This window comes from Carcharhinus amblyrhynchos, chromosome 32, assembly GCF_965287045.1.
Source record: "Carcharhinus amblyrhynchos chromosome 32, sCarAmb.v2.hapA, whole genome shotgun sequence".
Classification (NCBI taxonomy): domain Eukaryota; kingdom Metazoa; phylum Chordata; class Chondrichthyes; order Carcharhiniformes; family Carcharhinidae; genus Carcharhinus; species Carcharhinus amblyrhynchos.
This window is the reverse complement of record NC_137355.1, coordinates 12,160,196-12,183,892: the sequence shown is the minus strand read 5'-3', so window position 1 is coordinate 12,183,892 and position 23,697 is coordinate 12,160,196. Positions and strand designations below refer to the sequence as shown.

General features: G+C 47.1%; 1 protein-coding gene across 2 annotated transcripts in view; it reads right to left on the bottom strand.

Annotated features, from left to right (window-relative positions):
- Positions 1 to 23,697, bottom strand: part of cd276 (CD276 molecule) — a 231,140-nt gene that overhangs the window by 55,038 nt on the left and 152,405 nt on the right. For both annotated transcript variants that reach the window (XM_080216223.1, XM_080216225.1), the window contains exon 5: positions 22,646 to 22,780. In XM_080216223.1, coding sequence (XP_080072349.1) covers positions 22,646 to 22,780 — 135 coding nt within the window. The remainder of the gene's footprint in view (positions 1 to 22,645; positions 22,781 to 23,697) is intronic.

The window sequence follows — 23,697 nt, the reverse complement described above, 5'->3', positions numbered from 1 at the left end:
GTGAGGGGGGCAGCAAAGGGGTGTGTTGGATGGAGGTTGGGCAGTGTCCAGTCAGGCCAGATGGTCAATGTCTAGTGCGGGGCTTGATCTGTTCTTTTCAAACTATGTACCTTAACTTTAGATCCGCACCCCTCTCCCCCAACCCTATCCAGTTGAAAAGATAGACTCTTAGCATCCATCGCCCCTGCCCCGTCCCCCAGTTCGAATGTAATCGGTGACAACTTTGCATTGGATGTAATGTGACCAATGGGAACAAGGTGTTAGGGTCAGCTGACCCAGTAAAACATGGAACCAATCAGGGAGGGATGTAATAGTCAGCTGACCAACTCATTGTGGGAAGTTTGGAGTGGCCCAGGGTGAGGCCCCAATTTTGGAGTAATGATGTTTCTTTATTAAGCCCTTTCTTAGATTTATAAGTGGGAGTAAGTTTTGTTGTATTTTCATTTGCTGCATTTTGAAGAGTTCCTTCTGAAGAAACACTCCTCCCCCCCACTGAAGAAACAGCCTCCCAGCATCTATCATATCAAGCCCACCATATGGTTTGAAGGTCCATAACCTCCTGGTTCCCCAGTGTCGGACTTGGGGGGAATAGCCCAATGATGTGCTGGGAATTCTCTTTTCGAAATTCCCATTTTTGTGTTCACCCCCACAATTGTCCAGAATAGCTAACGTGCGCTGAGCTAGGAATCATCAGACAGAGCAATTTAAATCACTGACTTTGGATGGTTTTGCCAGTGGGTCAATGTCTAGTGCGGGGCTTACACTGCTGAGATGTGTTGGTTAGGGTGCATCGACCGTACTAAATTCTCCCTCAGTGTACCCGAACAGGCGCCAGAGTGTGGCGACTAGGGGTTTTTCACAGTAACTTCATTGCAGTGTTAATGTAAGCTGGCTTGTGACTAATAAATAAACTTTGACTGAAGAGTCATACTAACTCTCAAAGAGTTAGAATGAGAAAAAAGTGATTCTAATTCCCAGAGTAATTATACAGAAAGGGGTCTCCCTGATGGAGAAGGAACTTCTTCTCTTAAAGAGTTTTTGTAATTCTCTTCAGTTTGAGTTTATTTATTTGTCACAAGTAGGCTTACATTAACACTGTAATGAAGTTGCTGTGAAAATCCCCAAGTTGCCACACTCCGGCTCCTGTTCGGGTACACTGAGGGAACATTTCGCATGGCCAATGCACCTAACCAGCATGTCTTTCAGACTGTGGGAGGAAACTGGAGCACCCAGAGGAAACCCATGCAGGCACAGGGAGAACATGCAGACTCCACATAGACAGTGACCCAAGCCAGGAATTGAACCTGGGTCCCTGGCACTGTAAGGCAGCAGTGCTAACCACTGTGCCGCCCTTCCTCAAGGATCACCAACTCCATAGCCTGAATCTTCTAATTGTAGTCCAAACAAAGTTCTCTACAAGTTTAACATAAAACTTGTGTTTTCCCCCGAGAAATCAACGTGTGATGTATTGTACACAAGACCCTCCAGTGCTAACCACTTTGCCACTCTGCCACCCGTCCAAGAGGGAGCTGGGTCAGAACAAATACAAGGCTGAGTTAGACAGATTTTTGGTTGATGGAGTCAAGGGTTATGAAGGAAGATTTGATTTGTTATTGTCACATGTATTAGTATACAGTATTGCTTCTTGCGCGCTATATAGACAAAGCATACCGTTCATAGAGAAGGAAAGGAGAGAGTGCAGAACGTAGTGTTACAGTCATATCTACGGCGCAGAGGAAGATCAACTTAATGCGAGGTAAGTCCATTCAAAAATCTAATAGCAGCAGGGAAGAAGCTGTTCTTGAGTCAGTTGGTACATGACCTCAGACTTCTGTTTCTTTTTCCTGATGGAAGAAAATGGAAGAGAGAATGTCCGGGGTGTGTGGGGTCCTTAATTATGCTGGCTGCTTTCCCGAGGCAGCGAGAAGCGTAGACAGAATCAATGGACGGGAGGCTGGTTTGTGTGATGGATTGGGCTACATTCACAACCTTTTGTAGTTCCTTACAGTCTGGGGCAGAGCAGGAGCCCATACCAAGCTGTGATACAACCAGAAAGAATGCTTCCTATGGTGCACCTGTAAAAATTGGTGAGAGTCGTAGCTGACATGTCAGATTTCCTTAGTCTTCTGAGAAAGTAGAGGCATTGGTGGGCTTTCTTAACTATAGTGTCGGCACGAGGGGACCAGAGTTGGTTGTTGGTGATCTCGTCACCTAAAAACTTGAAGCTCTCGACCTTTTCTACTTCATTCCCATTGATGTAGACAGGGGCATGTTCTCCTTTATGCTCCCTGAAGTCAATGACAATCTCCTTCATCTTATTGACAGTGAGGGAGAGATGATTGTTGCTGCACCAGTTCACCAGATTCTCTATCTCATTCCTGTACTCTGTCTCGTCATTGTTTGCGAGGCAGGACAGTGGAGTCAGACACAGTCAGACCAGCCACAAACCAAATTGAATGGTGTGATACAAACAATGGGCCGAATGGCCTTAATCCTGCTCTATTCTGCAGAGTCGACCAACCGAACAAATCACAGCGTCATTCTCCCCATAAAAGAGTCCAAATTCTTCCTATAACAGTCTAATTCCCCTCTGAATGCTTCAGTTAATCCTGCCTCCGCCAGACTCTCAAATATTTCTTTTGATCTTGCGATCAAAAAGCTTTGGGAGTGTGTAGCACAAACTGACTGGTACGCTTAAATCAAAACCTCTTCCTTTATCCCCTGAACGCAAAGCTTGAGAAATGAGAAGTCGGTGTTAGAATGAGGGAGGGATAGAGGAAACTGGATTTTAATTCGTCTCGTAAAAGAACAAGTTGCGGCCAAAGTTGGCGCAGTAGGACAGGGCCAGAGGGTACCAGAATGCACCTCTCCCTGGTTGCCAAGGGTGGAAAATATGCCAGGAGGCATTGAAAGACAAACTAGGCCTTGAGTAACTGGAGGATGGGCTGCTTCATATGATTTTTGTTTTTCTGATTGGTATCTCCACTGGAGGACATGCAAGAGATGGAGCCGCAATTGCATGGGGTAAGGATTTGCTGTAATATGTTAGAACAAGCGATACTAAGCAGCGCCGGGGAACTCTGCCATTGTCAGAGTGTTTGTCCTCCACCTCCACACTTCTGTCTCACTTTCAGCTGCCGTGTTGATAAGGCAGGCAGAAAGGATTGGTACTCGCGTGCCACTTTTCAGTGCCAAATCACTTTACAGCCAATGAAATACATTTTTTTTTTGAAGGTGTGATACTCGTGTATCTGTAGGCCAGTTTTCACAGAACTAAATCCCACAGCAGGGATGCGATAATGCCTGGATGATCCGAGAGTCATAGAGCTTTGTGACTGAGGAAGAGGCCTTTCGGCCCATCGTGTCTACGGCTGCCAGCAAGCACTGAGAATCATAGAATCACAGTGCCAATGGTCCATTCAGTCTGCACCAGCTCTCCAAGGGCTTCTCATTCCATCCCTGCAACCCCATGTACTTAACCCACTAATCCACCTAACCTACACGTCTTGGGACAGACACTAAGGGGCAATTTACCACAGCCAGTCCACCTAACCTGCACATCTTTGGGCACTAAGGGGTAATTTAGCATGGCCAATTCACCTAACCTGTACATCTTTGGATACTAAGGGGCAATTTAGCATGGCCAATCCACCTAACCTACACATCTTTGGACACTAAAGGGCAATTTAGCATGGCCAATCCCCCTAGCCTACACATCTTTGGACACTAAGGGGCAATTTAGAATGGCCAATCCCCCTAGCCTACACATCTTTTGACACTAAGGGGCAATTTAGCATGGCCAATCCCCCTAACCCATACATCTTTGGATACTAAGGGTCAATTTAGCATGGCCAATCCTCCTAAGCTACACATCTTTGGACCGAGCTATTCTAACCCAAATGTCCAACACTTCTTCCCTTGCCTTGTACGCTACTGCATTTCAAGTGCTTATCTAAATACTAAATAAATATTGCGAGGGTTCGAATTTAATATCCTGACGCTGATGATCAGCCCATGGTCAAAATGAATGGCGGAGCAGGCTCGAAGGGCTGAATGGCCTACCCCTGCTTCCAGTTTCTATGTTTCAAACATTTTGCACTGTATGTCAAGGATCTGTCAAACCTGTCAAGGAGTTGTCAAAACTGTCAAGGAGCTGTCAAATGATACTCAGCAACTTGGCACGGAAAGGGTAAGGGCAAAGGGTGTGGAGGGGGCATGACTTCCTTTGTCACGTCAGAGAGGCCTGCTTACATTGGACCTGGGTGGGATTGTGGTGGCTGCAGACTTGATGGGCCGAATGTCCTCCTGCGCTGTAGGATTTTATGATCAGGGCGAAAGCCTGGCCTTTGGCGCTTGAACGTTTATGATACAGTCTGACCCATCTATTATCCTGTAGGCAATATACTCCAGTTGCTGGGATATTGTAACCACAGTGACTCTGAGAAGTTATGAGAATAGAAATGATGTACAGGAAAAAGGCAGGGAGGATGGTCACGTTGTCCGCTTGGAGAGCCGGTGCAGACGTGATGGGTCAAATGGCCTCCTTCTGCACCGTAACAGCTCTGTCATTCTGCGATCAGTGTCCCGCCAGCTTCAGGGAAGACACAGAAGAGAATAATTCTGCAACGCAGTGCTTGCCTTAACGAGCAGTTTAACACAGGAGAGGCAAGGCTGATAATGACATTATAAACCAGATGCTTGTGTTCAGCTCTGACACCAGAGACAGATTCCATTGTTGTCATCCCATGTGCACTTGGCAAATTAATTTGACAATTCTAGCTACGACCGATTGAGCAAGTAGGGAATGAGATCATCAAACAACTGGTGCTTTATCCTATCTGAACACGCAGGCGGGAGAAGAGAGCAAAATGACAAGGAAAAGGAAGCAATTTAATTTCCTTTTAAATTTCTCCATGAATGGGAGTTCCGCTGGGACCCGCCCACAAACTCCCACCACTATCAGGATTATGCTTCTCCTCACTTCCAGCAGGACTCAATTCTCCTCTCCCTATTTCTACACGGAGGCAGCACGGTGGCACAGTGGTTAGCACTCCTGCCTCACCGTGCCAGGGACCCGGGTTCCATTCCCGGCTTGGGTTACTGTCTGTGCGAAGTTTGCACCTTCTCCCCGTGTCTGCCTGGGTTTCCTCTCACAATCCAAAAGACATGCTGGCTAGATGCATTGGCCATGCTAAATTCTCCCTCAGTGTACCCAAACAGGCGCCAAAGTGTGATGACTAAGGGATTTTCATAGTAACTTCTTTGCAGTGTTAATGTAAGCCTACTTGTGGGACTAAAAGAAGTTGCTGTGTTGTAATGTGCCTTTTAGGGATGACATCATGACAATATAAGAACATATCACGTGATCCAGTCTCAGTTTCAATTCCGCTTAGGGCAGAGCACACCCGCACAGCTCAGGCGCCTTCAAGCTTTATCCCTATGGCTGGGATTTTCGAACTACTCCCGCAATGGGAATCATTGCGGCTGGGGCAGGAAATATGGACAGAGGACTTGGCCAGTGAATATGGGCTGACCGTGCAATTATCCATTTGGTGGGATTTTTTCAGCTTTGAGAGATTCCATGGACTTTTAAACATGATGGTTGATACTGATTCTGATTCCCTGGAAGAGAGACTTCCATTCTAGGTAACTGGAATCAGGTCCACGGGCTCCAGAAAGGGTACTAAGGCAGTCACAGGGGCACATCTAGTGCTAAGATAGCACAGTGATTAGTACTGCTGCCTCGCAGCATCAAGGACCTGGGTTCCATTCCTGGCTTGGGTCACTATCTGTGTGGAGTTTACACCTTCTCCCCATGACTGTGTGGGTTTCTTCCCACACTCCAAAGATGTGCGAGTTAGACGAATCGGCCTTGCTAAATTAACCCTAATATTGGGGGATTAGCAGGGTAAATGAGGATTATGGTAGTAGGGCATGGATAGGATTGCATTCGGTACAGACTCGATGGGCCAAATGGCCTCCTTCAGTACTGCAGAGATTCGATGATATCCTGGGATCGAGGGGGGTGTTTATCTTATGAGGAAAGTGTGGACCCAATGGATAAATATATGAGTTTACAGGGATAGGACTTTGTTTGGATTGATGTCCAGGCAGGTTTGATGGACCGAATGGCCTCTTCTGCACTGTAGGGAATTCAGTGATTCTTGACAAGCAAGGGGGGTAGGCAGGAATCTAGAGTGGAGATTGCAATTGGATCAGATATGATCTTATTGAATGCTAGAGCAAGTTGGGGGGTGCTCCCAATTCACATGTATATTTATATTATGGTGGCCTAGGTAATTAATAATGAAAAGGTGCAGATAAATGGATCTTACATTTAGACTTGCATGTTTAGCTTGTTGCTACAAAGAACAGATGGGCTCTCCCATGTTACACGCAGGCGATGAAACTGTAATATTTCTTTATCTCCTTGCCGTACATATGGGCAAACACAATTTCTTTTCCAGAAAGCAATCTGTAAACACTGCACCCTTTCCAAGAAAGATGTCGTACAAATTATATCAGTGCAGGCATACAGCTCACTCCCACGTCCACAGACCAGCCTCTCTTTCTCTCCAGTTATCTGTTAGTCATACCAAAATGTGTCAGGGCATTGTAGAAAGAAAAAGATATGTCAAAGCAAAATAAATAGCTGGAGCTAAAGAGGAATAAAGCTGTACACCAGCGGCTCTTGTGTACAATACATCACACCTTACACATTCATTTCTAAAGGGAAAAACAAGGGTTTTATGTTAAATTTGTACAGAACTGGGGGAGGGAACTGTGATGGGGAAACTGGGACGGAGGAGGTTCGCTCCCAGGTAGGGGAGGACCGCAGGCAGTATGGGAGGGAGGTTAGACAGGCGGTGGAGATGGGAAATGCCCAGACTGAGGGGCTGAAGTGTATATATTTTAATGCAAGGAGTGTAGTGAATAAGGTAGATGAGCTTAGGGCGTGGATTGCTGTTTGGGATTGTGATGTGGTGGCCATTACGGAGACTTGGATGTCTCAGGGACAGGACTGGGTACTTCAGGTGCCAGGCTTCAGGTGCTTCAGGAAGGACAGGGAGGGTGGCAGAAGGGGTGGTGGAGTGGCACTGTTGATCAGGGACAGTGTCATGGCTGCAGAGAAAGAGGATGTTGTGGAGGGACTGTCTACAGAATCTCTGTGGGTGGAAGTTACAAACAGCAAAGGGTCGAAAACTTTGCTGGGTGTATTCTATAGGCCGCCCAACAGTGACAGGGAAGTTGAAGTGCAAATAGGGAAACAGATTCTGGAGAGATGTCTTAATAACAGAGTTGTCGTGATGGGAGACTTCAATTTCCCAAACATCGACTGGAATATCCCTAGGGTAAGGGGTTTGGATGGGGAGGAGTTTGTTAGGTGTGTTCAGGAAGGTTTCCTGACACAGTATGTGGATAAGCCCACGAGGGGAGAGGCTGTACTTGACCTGGTACTGACGAATGAACCAGGGCAGGTGATGGATCTTTCGGTAGGAGAGCATCTTGGGAATGGTGACCATAATTCTATCTCCTTCACAATTGCATTGGAACGAGATAGGATCAGGCAGGCTAGGAAGGCGTTTGTCTGGAGTAAGGGGAGATACGAAGAAGTCAGGAAGTTACTTGGACAAATAAACTGGAAGGAGACGTTCTTAGGGAAAAGTACCGAAGGAAGGTGGCAGATATTCAAGGAATGTGTGTCTGGAGCTCTGAATGACAACGTTCCGATGAGACAAGGGGGTTTTGGTAGGTCGCGGGAACCGTGGTGCACAAAGGCTGTGTTGAACCTAGTCAGGAGGAAAAGGAAGGTGTGCAAGAGGTTCAGGGAATTAGGAGAGGTTAAAGATCTTGAGGAGTATAAGGACTGTAGGAAGGAACTTAAAAGGGAAATTAGGAGAGCCAGAAGGGGTCATGAGAAGACCTTGGCGGGTAAGATTAAGGAGAATCCCAAGGCCTTCTATAAATATGTGAAAGGTAAAAGGATAAGAAGAGAAGGGATAGGACCTATAAAAGGTGAGGGGGGAATGGTTTGTGTGGAACCAGAAGAAATGGCAGAGGTGCTTAACGAGTACTTCGCCTCAGTATTCACAGTGGAAGCTGATCTGGGAGATTTTGTTATGGATTTGCAGCAGATGGAAAAGATTGAGTACGTGAATATTAAGGAGGAGGATGTGTTGGAACTTTTGAATGCTATCAAGGTAGATAAGTCGCCTGGACCAGATGGGATACTGTGGGAGGCGAGGGAAGAGATTGCAGAGCCCCTGGCGATGATCTTTGCGTCGTCAATGGAGACGGGAGAGGTTCCGGAGGATTGCGGATGTAGTTCCTATTTTCAAGAAAGGGAACAGAGATAGCCCGGGAAATTACCGACCGGTGAGTCTGACCTCAGTGGTTGGTAAGCTGATGGAGAGGCTTCTGAGGGACAAGATTTACGAACATTTGGAGAGGCTTGACATGATCAGGAATAGTCAGCATGGATTTGTCAAGGGCAGGTCGTGCCTTACAAGCCTAGTTGAGTTCTTCGATAATGTGACTGAACACATTGACGAAGGAAGTGCCGTGGACGTAGTGTACATGGACTTCAGCAAGGCGTTTGATAAGGTCCCCCATGCAAGACTTCTTGAGAAGGTGAGAGGGCATGGGATCCAAGGGCCTTTGGCCTTGTGGATTCAGAACTGGCTTGCCTGCAGAAGGCAGAGAGTGGTTGTGGATGGGGCTTTTTCTGAATGGAGGTCAGTCACCAGCGGAGTGCCTCAAGGATCTGTTCTGGGACCCTTGTTGTTTGTCATTTTCATAAATGACCTGGATGAGGAAGTGAAGGGATGGGTAAGTAAGTTCGCTGATGACACTAAGGTCGGTGGTGTTGTGGATGGTCTGGAAGGTTGGCAAAAGTTGCAGCAGGACATAAATAGGATGCAGGACTGGGCGGAGAAGTGGCAGATGGACTTCAACGCGGATAAATGTGTAGTCGTCCATTTTGGCAGAACCAACGGGATGAACGAGTACACTATCAAGGGCAGGAGTCTTAGTAGTGTTGAAGAGCAGAAGGGTCTTGGGGTCCGGGTCCACAGGACTCTTAAATCGGCCTCGCGGGTGGAGGAGGTGGTCAAGAAGGCGTATGGTGTACTGGCCTTCATTAATCGAGGGATTGAGTTTAGGAGTCGGGAGGTAATGCTGCAACTTTATAAGACCCTTGTCAGGCCTCATTTAGAGTATTGTGCGCAGTTCTGTTCGCCTCACTATAGGAAAGATGTAGAAGCTATTGAGAGGGTACAGAGGAGATTTACAAGGATGTTGCCTGGACTGTGAGGCATGCCTTATGAAGTTAGGTTGAGGGAGCTGGGACTCTTTTCCCTGGAGAGACGAAGGTTGAGAGGCGACCTGATAGAAGTTTACAAAATGTTGAGAGGAATAGATAGGGTGGACTCTCAGAGGCTATTTCCCTGGGTTGAAATGGTTGCTACGAGAGGACACAGATTTAAGGTGCGGGGAGGGAGGTTCAGAAGTGATGTTAGGGGTAAGTTTTTCACTCAGAGGGTGGTGAGTGAATGGAATCGGCTGCCGTCAGTGGTGGTGGAGGCGAACTCGCTGGGGTCTTTTAAAAGACTTCTGGATGAGTATATGGGGTTTAATGAGATTGAGGGTTATAGATAGGTCTGTAGGTTGGTAGGTGTTGATGTGATCGGCGCAACTCGTGGGCCGAAGGGCCTGTTTGTGCTGTAGTGTTCTATGTTATTTTCTATGTTATTTTCTATGTAACTTTGTTTGGACTACAGTTAGAAGATTTAAGTGGTTGGGCCCTGAGGAAGGGCAGCACGCTGGCACGAGTTAGCACTGCTGCCTCACAGCGTGAGGGACCCGGGTTCGATTCCCGCTTGGGTCGCTGTCACTGTGGAGTCTGCATGTTCTCACCGTATCTGCGTGGGTTTCCTCCCACAGTCCGAAAGATGTGCTGGTTAGGTGCACTGGCCGTGCTAAATTCTCCCTCAGTGTACCTGAACAGGCTCTGGATGGGGTAATTTTCACAGTAACTTCATTGCAGTGTTAATGTAAGCCTACTTGTGACATGAATAAATAACGTTTAAACTTTAAATTCTCCTTTAGTGTACCCAACCAGTCTCCAGAGTGTGGCGACTAGGGGATTTTCACAGTAACTTCATTGCAGTGTTAATGTAAGCCTACTTGTGACATGAATAAATAACTAAAAAGAGACGTATTTATGAGGGAGGAAGTACATGAGACAGGAAAGAACGGGAGGATATGTAAATTAACTTCAGTGACGGATAGTGGGAGGATTGTAACAAACAGCATAAACTACGGCAGAGACCAGATAGGGCGAATGATCTCTTCCCGCACCGTGTCTCAATATGATTCGATATATTTCACTTATGGGATGTGTGTCTTGGTGGCTAGACCAGAATTTATTACCCATCCTGATCTGCCTCTTGAGAAGATAGCGGTGAGCCGCCCTTCTTAAAACACTGCAGTCTCTGAGGCGTAGCTACACCCACAGTGCTGTTAGGGAGGGAATTCCAGGATTTTGACCCAGCGACGGTGAAGGAACAGCCTACTTATTTCCAATTCAGAATGGTAAATAATTTGGAGGGGGACTTTCAGACAGTGATGTTCCCATGGGCCTGCTGTCCTTGTCCTTCCAGATGATACTGTCCAAGGTTGTTGAAACCCTCGGTGTATCTCAGCTTGGTATAGCTCCTGCTCCAATCAAGACCGCAAGAAACTACAAAGTGTTGTGATCGTAGCCCAATCCATCACACAAACCAGCCTCCCATCCACTAACTCTGTCCACAGTTCCTGCTGCCTTGGAAAAGCAGCCAGCATAATTAAAGAATCTACGTACCCCGGACATACTCTCTTCCACCTTCCTCTGTCGGAAGAAAGATACAAAAGTCTGAAAACGTGTCCCAAAATCTCAAGAACAGCTTCTTCCCTGCTGCCTTCGGACTTTTAGGCTGATCTTTAATTTCACCCTATCTGTAATGGCAACACTATATTCTGCACCCTCTCCTGCAGTGCATCAGTGTATGGTACATGCAGCTGCCCCTGTGATTTCATTTATTATTGTCACATGTATTGGGATGCAGTGAAAAGTACTGCTCCTTGCACGCTTTATAGACAAAGCATACTGTTCATAGAGCAGGGAAGAAGATGCTCTTGAGATGTTTTCAAACTTTTGTATCTTTTCCCTGATGGAAGGTGGTGGAAGAGAGAGTGTCTGGGTGCACAGGGTCCTTGATTATGCTGGCTGCTTTTCCGAGGCAGCTGGAAGTGTAGACAGAGTCAATGGATGGGAGGCTGGTTTGAGTGATGGGCTGTGCTATGGTCACAACTCTTTGTAGTTTCTTGATGTCTTGGGCAGAGCAGGAGCCATACCAAGCTGTGATACATCCAGAAAGAAAGCTTTCTATGGTGCATCTGTAAAATTTGTGAGAGTTGTGGTGAACATGCCAAATTTCCTTAGCATCCTGAGAAAGTAGAGGCATTTCTTAACTATAGTGTCGGCATGGTGAGGACCAGCACAGGTTGTTGGTGATTTGGACGCTAGAAATTTGAAGCTCTCGACCATTTCCACTTCATCCCCGTTGATACCATCAGCTACACTTCCTGCACTTGATGGCAATCTCCTTTGTTTTACTGACATTGAGAGTGTCAGCGGTGGGAGGATTGAATGTTTGCGGAACATTACACAAATCTGCTTATCACAGCTAAGACCAATTGACACTCTTGCTAACTAGCTTAACAACATTAATCATGGGGATTTGCTCAAATACAATTCAACAAATCTACCAATCATAAATGAGATCAAGCTCAAATCCAACCAATTCAAACTTTTATTTTTGAAAGCCACCAATACAGAGATTGCAGAGATTTTCTCTTTTTTATTTTAACCCAACTGCTTTCAGCCACCATCTCTGCTCTCTGACCGGTTTAGTACATTCATGAGATTCAGAGAATCTACAGTGCAGAAAGAGGCCATTTGGCCCATCAAGCCCGCACCAACAACAATCCCACCCAGGTCCTATTCCCATAAATTTACCCTCCTAGACCTCCCTGACACTAAGGGACAATTTAGCATGGCCAATCAACCTGACCAGCTCATGTAGACATGTCCTATGTCTCATATGGGCATGTCTATGCCCACATGTTTGTCCTTGGCCTGCTGCAATGTTGTGAAGATGCTGGCGTTGGACTGGGGTAGACACAGTAAGAAGTCTCACAACACCAGGTTAAAGTCCAACAGGTTTATTTAATAGTAAATGCCTCAAGCTTTTGGAGCGCCGTTCCTTCATCGAGTGAGTCACCTGACGAAGGAACAGCGTTCTGAAAGCTTGTAACGTTTACTATCAAACAAACCTGTTGGACTTTAACCTGGTGTTGTGAGACTTCTTACTGCTGCAATGTTCCAGTGAAGCTCAACGCAAACAGGAGGAACTGCACCTGATCTTCCAGCAAGGCACTTTACAGCCTTCTGCTCTCAACATCAAATTCAACAACTTCAGATGATTAGCTCTAGCTCACCTCCACCCCTTTGTTTTCATTCTATTGTATTTAATTTTTTACTGTTCTCTCCCTTTTATTTTTGTCTTGCTTCATTTTTCTTCCCCCTCCATTCTTTTTCTCTACTTTATCCCCCTTCCCTTATCTTTTCTCCCCCCTTTGCTTCCCCTTTTCTAAATTTTACCTCTGTCCCATCCATTCCTGCCCCCACCCCCCAACATCTACATTTTAGTTTCTCTGCCGTTTGGCCATTCAAACCCTTTATCCTCTCTACGGGCTGCCATTAGCAGTCTTTCCCCTTGTTCTTGTGGCTATGACTCATCTTTCATTCTCTCCCCCTGCAATATAAATGTCTCTCACTTTCTACGCCTTTTAGCTTTGATAAAGGATCATCTGGATTCGGAACGTCAGCTCTTTTCTCTCCTTACAGATGCTGCCAAACCTGCTGAGATTTTCCAGCTTTTTTTCTCTCTTTTGGTTAGCCTAGACATCTTTGGACTGTGGGAGGAAACCGGAGCATTGGAGGAAACCCACACAGACACGGGGAGAATGTGCAAACTCCACACAGATAGTGACCCGAGGCTGGAATCGAACCCCGGTCCCTGGTGGTGTGAGGCAGCAGCACTGTGCTGCCCATATTGTAATGTAATAATTGCTAAATTATCTGCCTACGTTCACCACTGCAATCAACAAGCCACAGAAAACAATCGTGCAGGAATAAAAACTTCAGTTCTGTTCAGTGCGACACTTAAATTTGGCACTTAACATGTTTAAAACAAATTTTTAGCTTTAATCTTTCTCAATCTGGAAGATACTATATTATTGTGATATGTCAGTTAGTTTGGAGATTACAAATCAGAACAGTTCTGCCAATATAGAACTTGCTATTCAGCATTTTGAAGTTTAGTGATAAGGGTTCAAATGTCACATGGACATAGGAATTAGGAACAAATCCAGCCCTTCAAGCCTACTCCGTCACTCAATTAGATCAAGACTGATCTCTCCCTGCTCTCAGATCCACCTCCCCATCTGCTCCCCTCTGCTTTCTGTCAGTCAGCCAACCCCCAATCTCAACACAAGTTCTTCTGTCCCTGTTGCAATGAAGCGTAGGTTTATATTACACTGCACCACAACTGACGTCCAACAATTGAGGGGGTAGGCCGCGTCTCAGTTACACAATTTGTCGAAAAGGCAGGGGGCGATCCCACAGTGGAGGGGGCGAGAATGTGGCGTCTTACCCACTGCAGAGGCAAGGGAGGTACAGCCCAGCCTCTGGTGAGCTTTCCAACCTACCGCAGAGGGTACAAGACTCATAGAATGCACAAGGAGGCCATTTGGCCCATTAAGCCTGTGCCGACAACAATCCCAAACAGGTCCTATCCCTGTAACCCCACATATTTACTATTATATTAAAGTTTATTTATTAGTGTCACAAGTAAGGCTTACATTAACACTGCAATGAAGTTACTGTGAAAATCCCTGAGTCGCCACATTCTGCGCCCGTTCAGGTCAACGCACCTAACAGCATGTCTTTCAGAGTGTGGGAGGCAACTGCAGCACTCGGAGGAAACCCACGCAGACACGGGGAGAACGTGCAAACTCCACAGGGGCAGTGACCAAGGTCAGGAATCGAACCCAGGCCCCTGGCACTGTGAAACAGCAGTGCTAACCACTGTGCCACCTATATATCTGGTATATATTTTACTAAAGGGCAATTTAGCATGGGCAATCAACCTAACTCGCGCATCTTTGGACTGTGGGAGGAAACCGGAGCACCCGGAAGAAACCCATGCAGATACGGGGAGAATGTACAGACTCCACACAGACAGGCACCCAAGCAGGGAACTGAACCTGGGTTCTTGGCGCTGAGAGGCAGCAGGGCTAACCACTGTGCCATCATGCTGCCGGATTTAATATGTATGATGAAGTTAGCCATTAAGTATCATTACTTCAGCACCATCCCACACCTAGCAGAAGACCCACTATAAACACCAAACAAGGTGAAATAGAGTTCTGCCATATTCTCTCTCTTTCTTTCTCTCTCTCTCCCCCACCTCCCCAGCTGTACTCACCATCAAACACGCTGGCGGGGTCTTGGGAGAATCCAGCTGACTGTTTCCTGCAGTGTTGCCTTTCCTCAGTACTGTACTGGAACACTAATCCTAGAATATCCATTTTTGATATGGGGCTTGGCCCACAAACATACCAATCAGGCACTGGAGGGAGTGCAGAGGAGAATCACCAGGTTGCTGCCTGGGATGGAACATTTAAGGAGAGGTTGGGTAGGTTTGGGCTGTTTTGGTTGGAGCAGAGAAGACTGAGGGGCAATCTGATTGACGTGTACAAGATTATGAGAGATATGGGCAGAGTGGATAAGGAGCAGCTGTTCTCTTTAGAATTATATAACCTCTACTGTGCAAAAGGAGGCCATTTGGCCCATTGAATCTGCACTAACTACTATCCAACCCAGGCCCTATCCCATAACCCTATACATTTACCCTGCTAATCTCCCTGACACTAAGGAACAGTTTAGCACGGCCAATCCATCTAACCCACACATCTTCGGATTGTGGGAGGAAACCGGAGCACCCGGAAGAAACCCACGCAGACACGGGGAGAATGTACAGGCTCCACGCAGTGACCCGAGGCTGGAATCGAACCCAGGTCCCTGGCGCTGTGAGGCAGCTGCGCTAGCCACTGTGCCGCCCCTTAGTTGAAGGGTCAGTCACAAGGGGACATGGGTTCAAGGTGAGGGCGGGATGAGAGAAGGAACATACCCAGAGGGTGGTGAGGGTCTGGAATGCGCTGCCTGGGAGGGTAGTGGAGGCGGGATACCACACATCCTTTAAAAAAGTACCTGGATGAGCACTTGGCACGCCACAACATTCAGGGCTACGGGCCAAGTGCTGATAAATGGGATTAAGCGGGAGGTCAGATTTCTCACTGACCTGATGGGCTGAAGGGCCTCTTCAGCCTGGTATAATTCGATGATTCTGTGTGCCATCTGTGACTGGGGTACAGCTAATGTCCCATATCCTAAATGCAACAGATTAGACATCTTAGGATTCTGAAACTGATGCTTATCCAGGACAGTTCAGCAGTAAGTGAACACTTTCTAATATTCTACTTGTAAATTATTCAGCAGAACGGTACAGAAATCTTCTCTGTGCCATCTGCTCCGCATCACTGTTGGTTTAACTCTGAGTTAATCCGTATGTTTATCAAAAAAAGACACGGCAATATTTCCACTGGTGCTAGTATTTGTTCAATAAAAATTTACTTATTTAATTTACTTATAGAACAATGCAGCTAATTCTGAATGCTTTAAGCATCAGATTAATGACCCCCATTCGCACCTTCGCAAATACTGCTCTGCTAATTAACCAACTAAATGGACCACTTTAACATCTCTTTTCTCATTATCCGCGAGTTAGATCGCATTTCTCCGAGGCTATTTTAAAAATAATTTTCTTCCCTCCAAGGTGAGGTATCTCAATCCTTGTTCTGGACAGCTGGAGGGGGTTGTGGGGGTACATTTAAGTTCAAGAGCAGGAATCAGTGGATTTCCTTCCAGAGATCCGACCCCAGTTCCGCTCCATTCATACCTTGGAGGTCAGCTACGGTTTACTTTGGACTGTGTGTGTGGGTGGGCCACAGGGCCAGGCTTAGGGCAGGTGAGAAATGCCAATGCGGTGACACAATGGTTAGCACTGTTGTCTCACAGCACCAGGGACACGGGTTCAGTTCTGGCCTTGTTTGGCTGTCTGCGTGGAGTTTGCACAGGTGGAGTTCTGCACTGTCGGGATTCCATTCTATAAAACACCCCAGAAAATATGATGTCAACTCCCGTCGTGTGCAAGATTCAGTCTGGAGCAGCAAGCTAAAAAGTGGTTGATCTCCAAGTGGTGACGTAGGTAGCATTGAATCCCTGCAGTGCAGAAGGAGGCCATTCGGGCAACTGACTCTGCACCGACTGAAAGAAAGCATACCATCAAGGCTCACTACCCCCTACACCTCCACCATTCCCCTTTACCATGGCCAATCCACCCAACCTGCACATCTTTGGACACTAAGGGGCAATTTAGCATGGCCAATCCACCTAACCTGCACATCTTTGGACACTAAGGGGCAATTTAGCATGGCCAATTCACCTAACCTGCACATCTTTGGACACTAAGGGGCAATTTAGCATGGCCAATCCACCTAACCTGCACATCTTTGGACACTAAGGGGCAATTTAGCATGGCCAATCCACCTAACGGGCACATCTTTGGACACTAAGGGGCAATTTAGCATGGCCAATCCACCTAACGGGCACATCTTTGGACACTAAGGGGCAATTTAGCATGGCCAATCCACCTAACCTGCACATCTTTGGACACTAAGGGGCAATTTAGCCTGGCCAATCCACCTAACCTGCACATCTTTGGACACTAAGGGGCAATTTAGCATGGCCAATCCACCTAACCTACACATTTTTGGATACTAAGGGGCAATTTAGCATGGCCAATCCACCTAACCTACACATTTTAGCATGGCCAATCCACCCAACCTGCACATCTTTGGACAATAAAGGGCAATTTACCATGGCCAATCCACCTAACCTGCACATCTTTGGACACCAAGAGGCACTTTACCAATCCACCTAAGGTTGAATTACTTCTCAGACATAACAATATCTTGTGGTTTTAAACTTGGCTGTGTGGCTTGGGCTGAAAATAAGGACATCATAGAATTGTTAGAGCACAGAAGGTGACCACTCAGCATGTTGTTACATGTACAGGCCCTCCAGGCACACCTAGCATTGTTCCCTCAACTTCTTCCCCTAACCCCCTCCAATTATTCTTTCCAGCTAAGCATGGATTGCCTCCTGAATGCCTCAGTTGAACTTGTCCCTACTACATAGTCAAGCACAACTGGATCCTTATCGCTCACCTTGGTACGGTGGCACAATGGTTAGCACTGCTCCCTCACAGTGCCAGGGAACTGGGTTTGATTCCTGACTTGGAGTCACTGTCTGTGTGGAGTCTGCACGTTCTCCCCATATCTGGGTGGGTTTTCCTCCGGGTGCTCTAGTTTCTTCCCACAGTCCAAAAGACTTGCTGGTTAGGTGCATTGGCCGTGCTGAATTCTCCCTTAGTGTACCCGAACAGGTGCCGGAATGTGGAGATAGGGGGTTTTCACAGTAACTTAATTGCAGTGTGAGTATAAACCTAGCTGTGACACGAATAAATAAACCTAAATATGGCTATCCTTGCCCGCAATTATTATTCAGCATCAATCAGTTCATTATCTCCTGCACTCAAGAGATCAAAAATTTATTCCGGTGATCACTGAACTGCCCCAGTTCCGCTCCTACCTTCAATCAGATAGCTCTTTGATGTGGCTTTTTGAACACCTTATTTTTAACTTATGAGAAGCCCCAATTTCAGAGACAGCAAGTGGACCCAGAGGATCTTCAAACGATTTGTTTGTTCTCGGGTATATATTATGTATGTACACGTATAATAAATGATATCCGTACACACATCAATCAAAATTGTGCTTGGGCTACAAATTAAATATTTAAATTAAACAATGCAGCTGACACAGAAAGATGAAGTTTTGGTCTTTAAAGAATTGGTCTGCACAATTTAGTTCTATCGCGCCCTATTCTTGGCCCTCTTTGGCGCTACGGCAGCCATTTTTGAATCCAAAATGGCCTCTCTCAAGCATGCATACACTTCCAATGGAGATCTACACTGGATACTATGGCAGCATCAGCATGTGCGCAGGAGGAACGACTGTAAGTTTGCGGAGTTGGCAAACTGCAAGTTTAGTGAGCACTTGATGCTGAATTGAAGCCAGAGGTTCCATATTGGTGATACTTACCCCAGCTAACTCCCTCCCTCAATCTCAAATGGCTGAAGGGGCGTTCAGCGGCAGGAAGGACCAGAACCCTGCCTACCACCATCACTGCATCTTAAACCATAGAATCCCAACAGCGCAGAAAGAGACCATCCAGCCCATCGAACCTGCACTCTCCGTAAGGGCATCCCACCCAGATGCCCAACCCCGTCCCATTCATTCGGAAAAATGGGAAGGCGGCTTATTATCTAAATGGGGAGGCACTTTGGGGTGCTCCGGTGATCTGGGTGTCTTCATTCATGAGTCACAGAAAACTAGCACGCAGGTACAGCGGACAATAAAGAAAGTGAATGAAATGTTGGCATTTATAGCTAAAGGAATAGAATATAGAGGTGAGGAAGTATTGTTGCAATTATACAAGGCATTGGTGAGGCCGCACCTGGAGTTTTGTGCACAGTTTTGGTTCCCTTATTTGAGGAAATATGTTGTGGCTTTGGAGGTGTTTCAAAGGAGGTTCACTAGATTGATTCCAGAGATGAGGGGTTTGTCGTATGGAAGAGAGATTGAAATGTTTAGGCCGACGCTCTCTGGAATTTAGAAGAATGAGGTATGGATGAAGTAGACGTGGAGCGGATTCTTCTTCTTGTGGGATATTCTAGAATGAGAGGTCACAGTCTTAGGATAAGGGGTGGGAAATTTAAAACAGAGTTGAGGAGAAACTACTTCTCCCAAAGGGGTTGTGAATCTGTGGAATTTGCGACCCCAAAGTGCGGTGGATGCTGGGACAGTGAGTAAATTTGAGGAGGAGTTGGACAGATTTTTAATTGGTAATGGATTGAAGGGTTTTGGGGGGAAGGCAGGAAATTGGGGATGAGGAGCGTATCAGCCAGGATCGAATGGCAGAGCAGACTCGATGGGCCGAATGGCATAATTCTACTCTTACATCTTATGAACTATCCCCCTAGCAATGAAGGACAAAATTCCATTTGCCTTCTTAATTACCTGCTGCACCTGCAAACCAACTCCTTGAGATTCCTGCACAAGGACACCCAGGTCCCTCTGCACAGCAGCATGCTGCAATTTTTTTACTATTTAAATAATAGTCCATTTTGCTGTTATTCCTACCAAAACAGATGACCTCACATTCATCAACATTGTTCTCCATCTGCCAGACCCTCACCCACTCACTTAGATTATCTATATCTCTTTACAGACTTTCAGCATCCTCTGCACACTTTGCTTTGCCACTCATCTTAGTGTCATCTGCAAATTTTGACACACTGCACTTAGTTCCCAACTCCAAATCATCTATGTAAATCGTAAACAACTGCGGTCCCAACACTGATCCCTGAGGCACACTACTACTCACTGAGTTCAACCAGAAAAACACCCCTCTCTTTGCTTTCTGTTAGTTAACCAATCCTCTATCCATGCTAATACATTACCTGTAATACCTTCATCTTACGTAGCAGTCTTTGGTGCGGCACCTTGTCAAATGCCTTCTGGAAATCCAGATATACCACATCCACCAGTTCCCCATTGTCTATCACGCTCGTAATGTCCCCAAAGAATTCCGCTAAGTTAGTTGAACCGTGCATGAACCTATGCTGCATCATCCCAATGGGACAATTTACTAACCTGGTGTCTCGGTATTTCTTCCTTATGAATGCTTGCAGTCAAAATCAATATGATTTTTGTTCAAATGCGATTTAACTCTGCCAAGGTAAGATAATTGAGACTCTCTGAAGTTAGTGCGAGTGTATCTTGTTTGAAGGATGAGTTCAGGAAGCGAAGGAACAGCAACTCAGCACAAGCTTATAATTTGTTCCTAAAAGTTCCATTTACATTATTCAAAATATATTGTGTATAGAAACGTTGGTTGTACAGCAGGCGATTGTTAAATGCAGTGACAATTATTGGTACTTTCGTTTCTGACAACACATACCAACCGACTCAAGAACAGCTTCTCCCCAGATCCATCACTCTTTTGAATTAACCTATCTTCCATTAAGTTGATCTTTCTCTAGCTATGACTGTAACACTGCATTCTGCACTCTCTCCTTTCCTTCTCTATGAACGGTATGCTTTGTCTGTATAGCGTGCAAGAAGCAGTACTTTTCACTGTTTACGAATACATATGACAATAATAATATCCTGTGTCTCTTCTGAAGCAATTAGAACAATGGTGCTAATACTTGCTGGGTTGAAAATCCCCTCTTTCAACCACATTAGTAATCACAGACCCTCAGCTAAATTCTAATTTATAATAGTTACAATGCAAAAGCATTCAAAGTTTATTTATTACTGTCACAAGTAGGCTTACATTATCACTGCAATTAAGTTATTGTGAAAATCCCCTAGTCACCACACTCCGGCGCCTGTTTGGGTGCACTGAGAGCGAATTTAGCACGGCCAATGCACCTAACCAGCACATCTTTGGACTGTGAGAAGAAAGTGGGACACCCGGAGGAAACCCACGCAGAGACAGGGAGAACGCGCAAACTGCACACAGACAGTGATCCAAGCTGGGAATCAAATCCATGTCCCCGGCACTGTGAGGCAGCAGTGCTAACCACTGTACCACCATGCTGTCAGGCTGTACATGTCAAGAACAGCTTCTTCCCTGCTGCCATCAGACTTTTGAATGGACCTACATCACATTAAGTTGATCTTTCTCTACACCCTAGCTATGACTGTAACACTACATTCTGCACTCTCTCCTTTCCTTCTCTATGAATAGTATGCTTTGTCTGTATAGCACGCAAGAAATAATACCTTACACTGTACACTTGTGCCAATAATAACTCAAATCATAGAATCCCTACAGTGCAAAGGAGGCCATTTGGCCCATTGAGTCCACACCAACCACAATCCCACCAAGGCCCTATTCCTGTAACCCCACATAGCTATCCTGCCACTCCCCCTAATACTAACAGTCAATTTAGCATGGCCAATCAACCTAACCCGCACATCTTTGGACTGCGGGAGGAAACCGGAGCACCTGGAGGAAACCCATGCAGACACGGGGAGAACGTGCAGACTCCGCACAGACAGTGACCCAGGCCTGGAATTGAACCCGGGTCCCTGGCACCGTGAGGCAGCAGCGCTAACCACTGTGCCCCGGGCTGCTCCAATCAAATCAAATGTGTGTGCTAATGGAGGGAGGGGAATTATCCGCTCCCGATTTCAGGGGGTGGGAATGGCGGAGGGGGTGGAGAATCGCCAGCGTGACGTCTGGGACTCTTCCTTTGGGTTATTTTTGATCTAATGTCTAAAAAGGCAGTGGGAAAAGTCAGCAGAAGCTTCCCTCTGGCAAATTACCCCCAGAGTTTTAATGATGGCCCAGATCTTCCAGCCCCGCCGTGCTAGGCCAGTAAATCAATGTTCGGCGGGATTGGACGATCCCAGTGGCTGGCAGGGCTGGAAAATCTCACCCAATGTTTCTAAGAGAGAAAGCATTTCGTAGAATCATAGAATCCCCAGGGTGCAGAAGGAGACCATTCGGCCCATTGAGTCTTGAACCGACCCACAATCCCACCCAGGCCCTATCCCCGTAACACCACATATTTCCCCTGCTAATCTCCCTGACACTAAGGGGCAACTTAGCAAGGCCGATCTACCTAACCTGTACTGTGGGAGGAAACCGGAGCACCCGGAAGAAACCCACACACACACGGGGAGAACTTGCAAACATCACAGACAGTGACCCAAGGCCAGAATTGAACCCGGGGTCCCGAATGATATGAGGCAGCAGTGCTAACCACTGTGCCACCGTGAGGGGTGGAGTGGGGGGGGTGGGGTTGGCGGTGGTGGGGGGGGGGGGGGGATGTTGGAGGAGTAGGAGGTGGGGGGTGGAGTGTGGAGTGGGGGGGTGGAGTGGGGAGGGTGGAGTGGGGGAGTGGGGTGGAGGGGTGGGGGTGGGCAGTGGCGGGGAGGATGTTGGGGAGGGTGGAGCGGGGGGTGAGGGGGTGGAGTGTGGGGTGGGGTGGGGGGGGTTGGAGTGGGAGGTAGGGGGGGTGGAGTGTGGGGTGGGGTGGGGTGGGGTGGAGGGGTGGGTTGGCGGTGGCGGGGGGGGGATGTTGGGGAGGGTGGAGTGGGAGATGGGGGGTGGAGTGTGGGGTGGGGTTGGGGGAGGGGGGGTGGGAGGTGGGGGGGGGGTGGAGTGTGGGGTGGGGTGGGGTTGGGGGAGGGGGGGTGGAGTGTGGGGTGGGGTGGGGTTGGGGGAGGGGGGGGTGGAGTGGGGTTGGGGGGGGGGTGTATGTCCGAGCACTGAACCCACCTGCCGCATTCTCCTCGCAGCTCTGTTGGATCTTCCGTCGACACACAAAGCCCAGGGCGGCCAACAGCCCCAGCAGGCAGACGGAGAGCCCGATCGTTAACCACAGGGCGACCGCGGGGAACTTTAGATGCTGCCCTGGAGGGTGACAGAAACAGAAACAGAATCAGTGAGTGCCAGAGGCTTCGGGAAGGTGGGGGGTGACTGCTCTCCTTTGCTGAGCTGGTGCAGCCGACACACCTGTCAAAGCGTCCCTGCAACTTGAATAGAAGGTTAGACTGACAGGGTTAGATACAGAGAGACCGAGAAAGACTTGTGTGGAACATAGACGCCAACGTGGGCCACCCGAACTTAGTTTCATTGTGATCAGTAGATATTTCTCAATATATACACAGGTAATGAGGCCAAAACATTGTCTGATTTCAAAATGATGCCAGCATTGGATTGGGGTAGGCATGATTAGCAGTCTCGTAACACCAGGTTAGAGTCCAACGGGTTTATTTGGTAGCGCGAGCTTTCGGAGCGCTGCTCCCTTCATCAGGTGAGTCACCTGACGAAGGAGCAGTCCTCCAAAAGCTCGTGATTCCAAATAAACCTGTTGGACTTTAACCTGGAGACTTCTTAATGTTTTCAAGAAGAAATTAGATATATCTAATATCTTGGGTTACTGTGTGGAACTCTGCCCTTGATCCTGAAGGGATCAAGGTATGTGGGGGGGGGGGATCAGGATATTGAACTCGATGATCAGCCACAATCAAAATGAACAGGCTCAAAGGGCCGAATGGCCTACTCCTCATTCTAGTTTTTAATGTTTCGATGATAGGGCATGCAATCATTATGTGATTGAGGGAGTTCATGCTCCAAGAGGCCCACCTCATTGGCTTTGTTCACGTAATTACAAAGCCTTAATTACCTTTTGGGTCCACACATCAAACTGATTCTAACACAAATACAGGCAGCACAGTGTGTTAGCACGGCTGCCTCACAGCGCTAGGAACCCGGGTTCAAATCCCGGGTCACTGTCTGTGTGGAGCCTGCACATTCTCCCCGTGTCT